The sequence below is a fragment of the Vidua chalybeata genome, chromosome 1, assembly GCF_026979565.1.
Source record: "Vidua chalybeata isolate OUT-0048 chromosome 1, bVidCha1 merged haplotype, whole genome shotgun sequence".
Classification (NCBI taxonomy): Eukaryota; Metazoa; Chordata; class Aves; order Passeriformes; family Viduidae; genus Vidua; species Vidua chalybeata.
In genome coordinates, this window is record NC_071530.1 from 81,877,321 (window position 1) to 81,890,511 (window position 13,191).

The following is a 13,191-nucleotide window of genomic DNA, read 5'->3' on the forward strand; positions in this document are numbered from 1 at the left end:
GAGCAGTTAAGCTGTGTTTTTCCTTTCAAATTCATACATCTCCCTGATGGCAGTGACACGAGTAGGAGAGCAGTAAGTTGGTGTGAGGTGGAGGCACCTCCCTGATTTCCTTTTTCCAGTGACAGACTAAGTTATTACAAAACACCTTCATAGCATTTCTTTACCTGTTTGAAATGGTAGACAATAAGCATTCCCCATGGAGTTAGGATATTTTTACTTCTTATCTACCCTAGGTAAAACAGCAAGGTCCACCTACCATTTATTAAAAACACAAGGAGACTATTGAGGACAGAGCTTGTTCTTTTGTATCTCATCTAGCCTGCTTATGTCAGGTGCCAATCAGAGAGGCTGAATGAGGAAGGAGGACACTTCTGCAAGCAGATCATCTCTTCCCAACTGCGGAGAGGCACAACAGGAGTGTGAGCCTCATTAATGCACAAAACTATGATACACAATGACCCAGAAAGAATGAAAGAACTTAGGACTGAAATGCATCTCAGTCAGGGGAAGGTGGAGAATTTCAAATTTCAGGGAACATGAACACATGAAAACCAGCATTTATCAAAGAAAAGAGGGGACTGAAAGGTTACCTGAATATGAGGAATAATGTCTTTACTGTGCACTGGAACACACTACCCAGAGAGGTTGTGGAGTTTCATCCGTTGGGGATATTCAAGAACAGCCTGGACACAATCCTGACCAATATAATTTAGGATGACCCAATTTGAGTAGGGAGGTTGGTGAGATGACCCTTCTAACCTGGATCATTCTGTGATTCTGTGTGATACTGTGACAGAAATATTGGAGGCAGAGATGGAATTTCAGCAGCAGACATACCAAGCCTTAAGGTGAAGGAGGAAGAGGATGATTATGAAATTGGTTTCCTTTCTGTTATGAAAAAAATAAAAAAAGGAAAAAAAGAAAAAGAAAAGAGGAGCAGGTTGTAATGGGTTAATGCTGTCTGTATTCCAGGCACTCACCAGCAAAGCCTCTTTGTCACTCCCCTCCACAGCTTGATGGGGGAGAGAAAATATAACAAAGGGTTCATGAGTTGAGATAAGGATGGGGAGAAATCACTCACCAAATATCTTATGGGCTAAACAGGCTCTAATTAGAGATATGAATTGAATTTATTGCTAACAAAATCAGAGCATTTCAGGATAATGAAAAGTAAAATAAAATAATAAAATAAAAAAGTAAAATAATAATTTCAGGATAATGAAAAGTAAAATAAAACCTTAAAACTCTCCACCTTCCCCCGCTTGCCTCCCTCTTTCCTAGCTCTTCCTCCTACCCCAGCGGTGCAGGAAGACAGGGAATGGAAGTTATGGCTAGTTCATCACCCATGGCCTCTCCCTCTGCTCAGGGAGAGGGGTCAGTTCCCTGCTGCACCATGGGGTCCCTCCCACGGGAGACAGTTCTCTGTGAACTTCTCCAGTGTGAGTCCTCCCCAAACTGCTGCACTGTGGGTCACTCTTCCACAGGGTGTGGTCCTTCAAGGACAGGCTGCTCCAGTATGGGCTCCTCTTTCCATGGGCATTCCATGGAGTTACAGCCTCCTCTCAGGTATCCACCCACGCCAGCATGGGGCTCTTCCACAGGCTGCAGGTGGATTTCTGCATCCCTGTGGAACTCCATGGGCTGCAGCAGGGTCTTCACCTCCAGCTGGAGGGGAAACTCAGCTCTGGCACGTGGAGCACCTCCTGCCCCTCCTTCTCTTCTGACCTTGGTGTCCGCAGGGCTACTTCTTGCTTCTCATAGAAGCCACCCCTATAGCCACCCCCCACCAAAGCTTGGCCATGCAAACCAAATGGACAATCTGCAGGGAAAGTCATTTACTTGTCTCCCTCCGTGCAAAACGAGAACAGGTAAAAGAAAAAAAATGGCAGTGAAAATGTTTGGAGAGAAATGGGTAAGCCATCATAATTGGGTTTTCTTTCCATACCGTAACAGCTGGTTGGCAAAATCTCCTTAAGGAACAGTATATTCCTGTGTGTGTGGAATTCTGGATTCAATTTTAAGTAACCATCCAAACTTCTGGATTTTTTGCTAGATCCCCATTCTCCAAATTTCTAGAGGTTTTGAATGAATTAATGAAATCCCTATGTATTTTTCACCCTTAACCCCCTGCCCTTGTATACACAGCTTTGTAAGGTGTCTATCCAGTGAATATAGGTGACAAAATCCACTGAATTCCAGGTATGACTTTCAAGGGCTTCAGTAAGTATTAGGTTAGAGTACAGAATGGCTGCTGTGACTAAGTTTGTCACTGGCAAATTTGCATCAGCAAAACGATATAATAAATTGCAAAGTATTATGCCATGTAAGAACACTTTACCTTGAAAATGAAGGAGATTTGTTTAAAATAAACAACAGGAAACAATACAAGGAATTTTGTAATACCATATTTGAAAACAATTTTTCAGAAAAGAAATAATTGCATTTCAGAATTTATTAGACTACATCAGTAAAAAAAGTAATGAGTAAGTATCCACTTTTAAGATTATGCTGAATTGTGTTATAAAATCTATCAGCAATATAAGAGAAGATTGGAAAAAAAAATGTCTGGGATACACAGTTTTAGTGTATTTTGCTGTCCTTGCTCTTCCATACCTATAAAATTTTCAATTTAGCAAAAGGAAAAGAATGTAAAAGAAATCATGGAGAGCTAAGGCACTGCAAAGGAAATAGTCAAAACAGATTGGTAGCCATCTACTCTATGGCAAGTTGGCATTTTTAGCACATGTCATAAGTAATTGTGAAACACAGAGGAAAAATAGCTATTAATAAACCATTTCCAGCAGTTTCATACAGGACTTAACATTTTACAGTTCAGCTCCTGAGGATGGATATAACTGTGATGATCACAAGTTATGTATTACTTTTGAGACATATAATGCTGTAGGAAAATTTTACTCTGTGATTAAAATTTATCCCTAAACCTTCATGAGCAGTGATGCCTTGACCAACCTAATGCAAGGTCTGTACTTTTTTCCAACAGCTGCAAAGGGCCACAACTAAATGAACATATTTAATGAATATACAGAGATGGCAAAATGCAACTGCAATGGGACTTTTTTGATTATGTTAACAAGATGAAAGGAAATAATAAAGACTGGCACATCCGAAGCTTAAATTCTTTCCATTACTTTTAAGTGTCCCTTTTGAAGAGTGTTTCTAGCTGAAATGCGAAGTTTATTCAAAAAACCTCAAATGCATCTTTCTAGAATTTAATGCTATTAAGCATTTGGCTGAATGCAATTATTTGGAAGAAATAGGTGAGATCAACAGTGTGGTGTGATTCATTAATCTAGTGAGGTCAGTGAACAAGTTCCAGAGAGATGTCATTCAACATTAGAGCAGTATCTAGACTCCAAAGATCTTTAATATATTATGTATTCATATATTTTTGTGTGTGTGTCTTATTTTTTGTGCATATATACATATATAATCTGGTCTGTGTCTAAATCAGAAAAAAATAATATTTTAGCTTTCTTTTAACATTTCTGTGGTTAATTTCATATTTTATTTGGTCTTTGAATGCCTTGCACTTCAGATGTGAGTGGTCACATCTCACAGGGACAGTCAGTGGAAATCACAGCTCTTACTTGCTTAGAGTAGGCTTTGGACCTTTAAATCCTTAAGGTTAATTGCTGTTACCTCCTTAAAGAAATATAGATAATTTCTTGTAATTTGATTCACTCTGGAAGCAGTAGCATCCACTAACTATGTAAATTAAGCCATGTTAGATTGCTTCAGAAGAAGTGATGTGGATTAAAGAGCACAATCATACTTGCTTGCTCCTAAGTTCAGACAGCAAGAAGAGGCCAAGACTGCCTCAGGTGCTCTCAGGGAGCTCTTTTATGCTCCTGTTTCCCATTTTTATCCACAGAAAAATTCCTGTACAGTTCATCTCATCCTTTTACCCCTCAGAGTGTATCCACACCACTAAATAAAAAAGGCCCAGGAAATAAGCTTATGCATGACACCTTTGGCAGGTGGAAAGGGAGAGTGATCTAAAGGGAATCATTGTGTCTTCCTGTTAAGTGCTTTCACATTAAGAACAGAGACTGTGCTCCCCAGAAAATGTTGGTTTGTCTCCAACTTTCAGAAAAGCAATCATATTATTTCAAGTTGAAGCACTATCTTGGCTTCATATGGTTGAGTTGTCTTTTTTGCAGTAACTTAAAAGAGTCTGTGGGGAAACATCCTTGTTGGACAGTCCTCACATTGCTTTATGAAGGAAAGTGTAGAAATTCCCAGGATTTGTGCTGAGTAAGCAAACTTCAGAAATAGCAGTGTGTTTGCCCAGGGGCAGTACTAACCAGCCACCCAGTGCTTTCAGTGCTTGGGCTTGTGCTCTGTGTAGCACTGCTCCCTGATGTACACTGGGGATATGTTTTGGGTCACATTGACAGTCATTTTCTTGCTTTCCTGATTACACTGGTTCCATTTAATTTGGGAAAGTCTAGTCAGCCTGACACGTCCATAAACTGAGTATATAAAGAACCCTATAGAGGTCATATATAATACTTGAGATATTATTACAGGTTGACGTTTCTCGTACTAGCTGTATCGTGTCACATACCAGAATCCTTGCACTTGTGGTGATCTGATAAATCAGAAATGAGATGTGTTTGCCCTTCCAAGAGCTATTTGCAAAGTCAGCATGAAACAAGAGATTCACTTCATTTGCTGCATTAAAAACTTATGTGGTAAAGCTTCCATGTCAACAAATAGCAGTTTGCAGCACAATACTTGGACACATAAAAACTGATTTTTCCTATCTGAGAAGTTACTTTTTCCTTTGAAGTTTTGAGGTGACCCTGTTCATTTTTCCCAAAGAGAGAATGAAATAAACAAAGTCTGACATGATAATCCTTCCATATCCACTGAATTCCCTAAGGTGACTGTGAGATTATTACATTTCATGCAAATGAAAGCAGATTTCACAAGTTTCAACAGCAGGTCAAAATTTCATCGGTTCATAATCAATAAATAGGTTCATAATCAACAAAAAAGGTGTTTGCAGATGTATATATTGTTCCTCAGTTTTGAAACCATGAAATATGAATACTATAAAAATAAAATATTTTTATACATGTATTATGATTATCAGTGCAACTTTAAAATACTGTCTTTTGAAAGGTTGACGTGGATTTTCAAGAACCCCAGATACATTCTGAATGCATTTCATATTATTTTTACTCCTATAGTTAGTGAAGTTTGTTTTATTTTTGCAATTCATCATTCCTTACGCTGAGTGCTTCCAATAGTGGTTTTTTTAACTCTGCAGTGAGATTCTTTGGTGCCAGCGTAGAGACCTTTTTACATCAGTGGGCCTCCAGTGAGTACTATCTTCAGGCCTGATGGCAAGGCAGGGCTTCCTTTTTTTAATATTTGTACAAAATATTTTTTGTTGGTGGATCAAATTGATTTTGAGTATTTGCACAGTAGGTTTTTGAAGCTTTTGAAGCCTTTGAAGCAAAATCCCTATTGTAATGAAAGTTTTACACAGATGTGGAATGAAGATTTAAGGTTCTAATAGGGTTAACATTATTAATGGTTTAGTTCTTTGTATATTGTCAGTGTAATTTTATTTCTTATGATATGAGTCTTGTCCAACTATTCTGCCTTTTTTATTCCCTTTTTTAAAGACAAATACACTGATAGTATGTAACTTATGAAGGCTCAGGGCACCACCATGTTCTTAAAATTGTTGGGTTGTGATCGGCCAGCAAAATACCTGTGCAGCTCTGAATGTGGAAAAAATGTGGTGTGTTCCAGACTGCTGTCAAGGAAGCACTTCATAAAACAGAGGGTGAAAGTTACAGGGAGGAGTGAGAGCACTCTTGGATCTGCTCAGCTTCATACCTCTGAGGCAGCTCATAATTACCACTGCCAAAAACCTGCCCTGGGAACTCTCAGCACAGCAGATAGAGATGGAAGCAGTACAAGAGGCCACATTAGCTGGGATCTGGTCTGTCTTTGAAAAAGAGTTTTCTGACAGTTTGGACTGCTGTGAAGCACTGCCAGCTTGCTTGCCTTTCTAGTGCCCCTCCAAAGTTCGGATAGGTCTGAGATCCTCCTGTGAAATGCTTACATCGAATTGCAGCAACCTTTTTCTATACAATAGTGCTGTCAAAAAATGTTTATCTATTAATTTTATTTGAAGTGCTTCCTCACAACAGGTATTTTTAAAACAGTTTTTAATTTGTTTTCCCTCTTCAGAATAAAATTTGGAAATGAGAAGCAAAAAGTTTTCTTGTTTTTCAGAGGTATCAGTGTTCTAAAATGGTTCCTTGCACAAGTGGGGTTCTTCTTCACAAATCTGTGTATCGAATTTATATTTCCTTTAAGAACTTGTCAAGTTGTCAGCCTCTTATAACGTCATGGACTTTGCTCAGTTCTAGTAATCCTTACAGGAAATGGATCACATGTTTGTCTTTGGTATCCACTGTTCCTTTTTTTCCTTTTCTTTCAAGAAGTATTGCCATCTGTTGATTATTTTTTACATATTCTCTAATTTCTCCTTCATCACCATTGGGTTTTTGATCTGGTTTTTTGATGAGTTTTTTGATTAGTTTTAAATCATTTTTTAAATAAGAAAAAAGAAATCTGTAATGCTCTCAAAAGCATTCAGCAAGATAGGGTTGAAATGCAGTTATCTTACCATCAAATGTTCTTGTGTAGTTCTCTTTCCTTTTAATTACAGCCTCTGAGCACATTTTTACTCACCATCAATTACCACCTGTTATCCTGCTCATCTGGAGTAATGGCATGGTGGGAAAGCAGAAACAGAGTTAAAAGATAAATCAATTACATCGTAAGAATTCACTGTGCCCTTATGTGAAGAATGAAAACACCGAGACACTTTTGATAGTGGAATACAGTGAGCTGGGCCAAGGTTGCCCAGCACAGTCTTGTTCTGTAAATACCTAGAGCAAAACCTGTCAGGCCACATGTCGTGGTTTGACCCCAGATGGCAGCTTAGCTGGCTTTGTGCTAGTGGGCTGGTGTGAGAAGGAAAAGGCCTTGGCTCTGTGTAAATGTTGCTCAATATACAATAAAAAACAATAAAAAAAAATCCCTGAATTACCAGCACTGTTTCCAGCATAAATCCAAAACACAGTGGCACGCTAGCTACTATGAAAAAAATTAACTCTACCCAGCCAACCCCAGTGTATCATGATCATGTATCTCGTAATCTCAGCTGGACATGAGCTGGCCTATTCAGATGTCATGGTTCCATATCCCTAAAGGATGTTAAAAAGTGTGTTTATCTAAATATAATGCTTGAAGATAAGTCCAACTTCCACGTTAGTATGAGTGCATATATCACAAGAAGGCAATAAATGATCTTTCCTTCTGTTATTTTCAGAACCAAATTTTGTGTCATCTTATGATATTGGGAACTTTACCTACTTCTTCTTCCGGGAAAATGCAGTGGAACATGACTGTGGGAAAACAGTTTTCTCTCGTGCTGCTCGAGTGTGTAAAAATGATATTGGTGGCAAGTTTGTGCTGGCAGATACCTGGACTACCTTCATGAAAGCTCGTCTGAACTGCTCTCGCCCTGGAGAAATTCCATTTTACTATAATGAACTTCAGAGTACTTTCTTCCTGCCAGAACTGGACTTGATCTATGGGATTTTTACCACTAATGTGTAAGTAAACTGAATAATATATTTTATTTTCTTGCTGTTTGTGATGGCAAAACCTAGAACTTCTGAGCTACTCTCTTCTGCATATGCCAAGTAAACATCATAAATTCAAACTACTGTTTTGCCCAATCCACTGTTGTCTGTGAACAAGTATCATTTCCAAATGTTTCCCACAGGAATTGTTGAAAACACGAGAGAAGAAATAAATTCTCAATATTTCATTGCTGCAGGGAGCCAGTTGTGTTTAAGACTGTTCTGTCATATTCTTTACTTATTGTTAGAAAGTAGTTAATTTTTATTTTACTATTATAATACATAAACACATGATGTATTTATGAAATAAATAATTTATAATTGTAATGTGACACGATCATGAATTTGACATGATGGAATTTGACCATGTCATAGAGAACTCATCTTAAGCAAAATGGCATAAGAGCTGCTCTTTGGTCTTTTAATATAGTCCAAATATAGCCTTATGCAAGTTTGAAGGTCAAACCAAGAATTTAACATAATTTTAAGTGAACCTGTCTTATCAGTAAGGTAAAATGAAAGAAAAAAAGTGCAATTGGGTCTTAAAAATTCAAGTTTGTTAAATAATAAAAAGTTGAATGGACATAGAAAAAAAAGAGACATTTATCTCAGAAATGTCCTTTTTAAATTTAAACATGATGACTTTTGTTCAAATGCTGCTCAGCAAAAGCAGCCTCTGTGTTATGGCTGTGCAGCCCAATGTTCAGACCACTGGAATAATTTCTCATTTCAAGTTCTGAATCTCCGACCTTCTTGTACTGTCTTTCTGTGTAAATCAGTTTTGTCTAGGATTTTAAAAGGTCCTTAGGCACCTAAAACATAGGTAAGGGACCCTTGAACACAGGCATACCTACCTTTTATAAATATCCATTAACCAGGTGGAAGCATTCACAAGTTAATGCCAAAAAATTGTAATCCCTATGCATTCTAGACAGTGAGCATGAATTTGAGCTCATTTAGGCATCTTCCAGACTGAGGCTCACCCCTGGGCTGGCAGCTCAGGCTGTGAACAAGACTAGTGATGAGGTACTTGCACCAGGCTGTGGCAATTCCTAACTATGACGTTGGATGATGAGCTCAGCCTGTTTCTGCAATGGAGTAATGCAGGGAATCTAAACACTGTTTATGTAAAGAGAGTAGCAGAGGCTTTGAGATTACTGGGGATAAGGAAATTCGCTGTTGTTGCGATCAGTACTTTTAATTTTCTTGTTCTGTTTTCCTAGTTAGTTCATGTACTAAAAGACAGGTATTTGTCAGGTGGCATCCACATACACTCTTCAACCAGATCTTTCTTGAGAAGTCAAAGTAGCCTAGATGTGTTCCTGCCATTAAAAGCCTGAGCAGAGGAACTCTGCTCTAGAAAATCCATGGGGCTTTGGCCATGGAAGGGGAATGATGTTCCTGATGCTTCCTGGCTCTCCTGAAAATGGACTTGCTATTGTTAAGGTTACCTTTGCCAAATGAAAGTAGACAGTATTTTAAACCTTGCCTCTCCTTTCCTCTTCCCCCATGGCCCAATGTTCTGACTGTCCAAGAGAGATGAACTGTTCAAAGAGGAACCAATTAATTATAACTGTCTGAGGGTAGAGTTTTTCAATCGCTCTATTTAAATGCCTGCCATCAAATGTTGTAACTAAATTTTCTGGACATTTTAAAAATATTTTAGAGCTAGGATTACTTCCCCGTGCTGACTACTTGTTCATAGATAGTTTGTGGAACTCATATGATCCACCTTTGTGGCCTGCAAGTGACAGTAGAGAAACACAAGTGTTTCCTATGACAAGGAACAACGTATTCCTTTCTATTCATGTAACAGCATCAGATATAACTTCGTGGCATTCATAATTCTCCAGTCTCAATATCTGCAGAATTACAATGACTTTATTGGACCTTAATGCTTTTTTAGTATACTTTTAATATACTTGTGGAGGGAAAAAATGGAAACATTTCTCTAACAGCCAAACCTGCACCTTTTATATGTGGTTGACTATCAAGTCCACTGTAGCCACTGCTGCATGAAAAAGCTGATTTTGTTTCTTTCAGACCATCCAAAAAATCTATAAACCTGCATCTCATGTCCTTGTAGGACTTCATGAAATTCAAGAAAACATTGGTTCAGTTAATAATATTACTGAGATGCATTTAGTGATATAAGCAGGGATTTATCAGCTCCAATGATGATTGATTCTACAGAAGTTGTAAGTATGGAACATCAAGTTTTGGGCTTCCTTTTGGCTTCCTTTAAAATAAGAGAGACAAGCATAAAAAAGCAAATTGCTCTTTTGTCCTGGTATTTAATCCGTATACCCTAACTCTTTTTTCAGTTGTTGGGGTTTTTTTCCCATCGTTATGGAGTTTCTATAGTAAGTTTACTTAAGCCTTGTGTAAATTCCAGGCTAAGCTTAAAAAAAAATAGGGAAAAAAAAAGAATACAGAAGAGTGCTGTGTGGATCAGTTGCCAGCAGTTTTAGCTGGAAATCTGTGCAATTGACACCTTCATTATCCATTCCATTATCTCAAAATGAGGAGAGGAACAATGCAGCTTTCCATATTAGGAGCTTTCATAGTTTTTAGATTATATTCTTTACACTATGCAGAATTACTTTATTGCCTTGTACATCACATTTTCAAGGCAAACACAGGAAACTGTGTTTTGTCCAGCTGCCATTTATTGATGTTTATTTTTTTAACATGATATCTTGAAAGCAGTCCAAGTTGTTTTCTCTTGATGGGTTTCTGCAACTTGCATTCTTATTGCTGTACAACATCTCTTGGAAGGCAGGATTTTTGTGGACATGTCTTGTCCAGGGATTCCGTAGGATCTAGAGACATACCACACATTGTAAAACCTTATTTATGTCATGTAGTCATTTGTTGTATGGAAGAAACTTTACTGAACCCTGAGAATAATATCTTCCTGAACTTTGTACCTAGAAAAGAGGTGTCTCATGGTATTAGAAGTATAGTATGGTATTAGAGCAGCAGCAGAAAGAAGGAAGATCTGAGTTTTTCCCCACACCAGCTTCTTGGTAAGGCTGACAAATATTTTAAATGCAATGACTATGCTTAATCAGCTCATCATATATTACCTTGAGATATCAACTCCTGGCTGATCTTATCTACTACAGTAATTACTTGTAGGATTGAAGAGTTATTGCCTTTTTTATTTATTTTTCAGCAATTTGATTACTTAATGTTATTACATAGGTTAATATATTTATTTATTTTGCAGGAACAGCATAGCAGCCTCAGCAGTTTGTGTTTTCAATCTGAGTGCCATAACTCAGGCCTTTAATGGACCCTTCAAATATCAGGAGAACTCTCGCTCTGCTTGGCTTCCATATCCAAATCCTAACCCTAATTTTCAGGTATGGATACGTGGGAGAAGGACAATATTTTATGTGAGCTTTCCTCAAAGTACTGTATGGTTCATAAATTATAAATTCAGTTTTTCACTATGTTGTAGCCTAAGACCTTAAAAAAACCCTACATTTTAAAAAGTGCTTAGGAGAGCCCCTTATTTCAATATATTTAATTTTAATTTTATCCTTCCACAAAATTATTTTAATTGAAAAAGAGATGTACTTTGAAGAGTAGGAGAAAAAAGGCTTAACTTCATCCTGGTGTCAAAATAAAACTCTATAGTTGTCTGTCTAGGTGACATTAACTCCTGTCTGAAGTATGATCAAACAACTATTCTCTTTTACATTGTATTTGTGCTATTAGGACTTAAAAAATGGAACAGTGTCTGGCAGAAAAAGAAAGTGAGAGGGAGGTGGTAAAGGAGGAGTGATCAGAATTTTATATATTTTTATGTGCAAGGTAGTTCACACTCCCTGAAGAGTCAGATTAAAAGGATTTGTGACATGTTCTTCCCCTCATTTGAACTTGTTGGCCTCAGAGGGTGTAGTAATCTGCAGCTGGCTGACAATGTAAAACCAGTTAGTCCAAGGTGGGTCGTTTAGAGGAACTCTACAAAAAGAAAGGGGTATTTCAGTAAGCACATGTGCTTTGTTTTCATCTTTTGCATAGTCACCACTCCTGCTAGAACAATTTTAACGAATGTACTTCTTACAAGGGATATGGAAGGAAAAGGAGCATTAATGTTGTGATTAACAGCAATAGCTTTTCATCAAGGTATTTAAGTGTAGTCACCTCTATCCACCTTTCACTCTCACTTAATCTCAATGCAATTTCACAAGTTCACTTCTGCTCCTGGAGCAGCAGCTTGTAAGGCATAAGATCTTTGCTAGCATGAAAAAGAATCACCCATTGGGGATTGTGGGTAGTTTTAATTACTTCCTGATCTATGCAAATGAGGGACAATAAGGCACAGGTTACAGGCTAGAGCTATGTTATCTTTCCTAAGTAATATGTTTGTCATCAGCCAAGTGACAAGACTCTAAGTATGCCAGAAGCCTGCAGAAGCAGGCTGTATTTGTATGCAGCTTTCCACCTGTTGTAGAAATACTTGTATTGTCAAAATAGTGATAGGAAAAGGGTCTAAGAGAGGCTAAATTTTTGAAGGAGAAAGCCTTAAAAAATGCTAGTATGTAAAAATCCTATCGCCTTTCTGTCTAGGTAAGCACATGCAATAAAAATTACTAAACTCTCCCTACAAACTTTGCATTAATGTGGTGTTAATTATTGTGAGAGCAGCCCATACTGAGTGGTACTTACAAAGAAAGATGACAGCCTGATGGCTGTGTAAAACCAGTTTAGGTCTCTGCTGTACTGTTAGTGTATGTCTCCAAGTCCCAGTCAAGACAGGTGTTGAAATTTATTTCTTAGATGGCCTGGCTGATTTTAATACAGCTAGTACTTCATCCAATTTACAAGAACATTGACAACAGTTGTATCATATCTCACTGAGCCACAAACAGCTTTGAAGGCAGAGCTAGTGATAAGAGCTGTAATGTGGCCTTTTACAGCACAATATTGAAGGCAATTGATGTCAACTGATCTCTAGGTATCTCTAATGTCCAACTTTTCTTCTTTTGCTGATGCTGCTTTTCACTCCCTTGAATAACTTTCTGCTGCACTTCTGGCTCCATAGCTGCAGCAGTGATGCATACAGAAGCCAGTCTAATGCTTAGAGCTTTAACCATTTTTTGTGACTTGACTTTGTGACTTTAGAGTACACACCTCACATGGATGAGATATATTCATTGACTGAGTCATTGGTTTCCTTCTGAGAAAGGACTTTTCTTTGGTAGAGTAGTTATGATAAAGGATCAGAAATTCTGTTCCTGTAGTCCCAGGAGTAGATTTATCCTCTGAGTATTCACCTACTCAGTAGCAACAGAGAGAAGTCTGTGATGCTAAGTAGATATAGTAACATCAGACATTGCAATTCCAAGGCTGGTTTATATTAATGAATTATTTTCCATTTTAGAATACTATTGGAGTCCCAGTTTTGAGGAACATTGTTTTCTTCAGAGATCATTGCTTTTCTCTTTAGACAGGCCCATGTCTATCATAAGACAAAGGACAA

At 37.8% G+C, this 13,191-nt stretch overlaps 1 protein-coding gene across 1 annotated transcript in view; it reads left to right on the forward strand.

Moving 5' to 3' along the window:
* SEMA5A (semaphorin 5A) overlaps positions 1 to 13,191 on the forward strand; it is a 312,339-nt gene that overhangs the window by 182,112 nt on the left and 117,036 nt on the right. The window contains exons 9-10 of the mRNA XM_053950747.1: positions 7,382 to 7,667; positions 10,930 to 11,065. Of these exons, the coding sequence (XP_053806722.1) occupies positions 7,382 to 7,667; positions 10,930 to 11,065 (422 nt within the window). The remainder of the gene's footprint in view (positions 1 to 7,381; positions 7,668 to 10,929; positions 11,066 to 13,191) is intronic.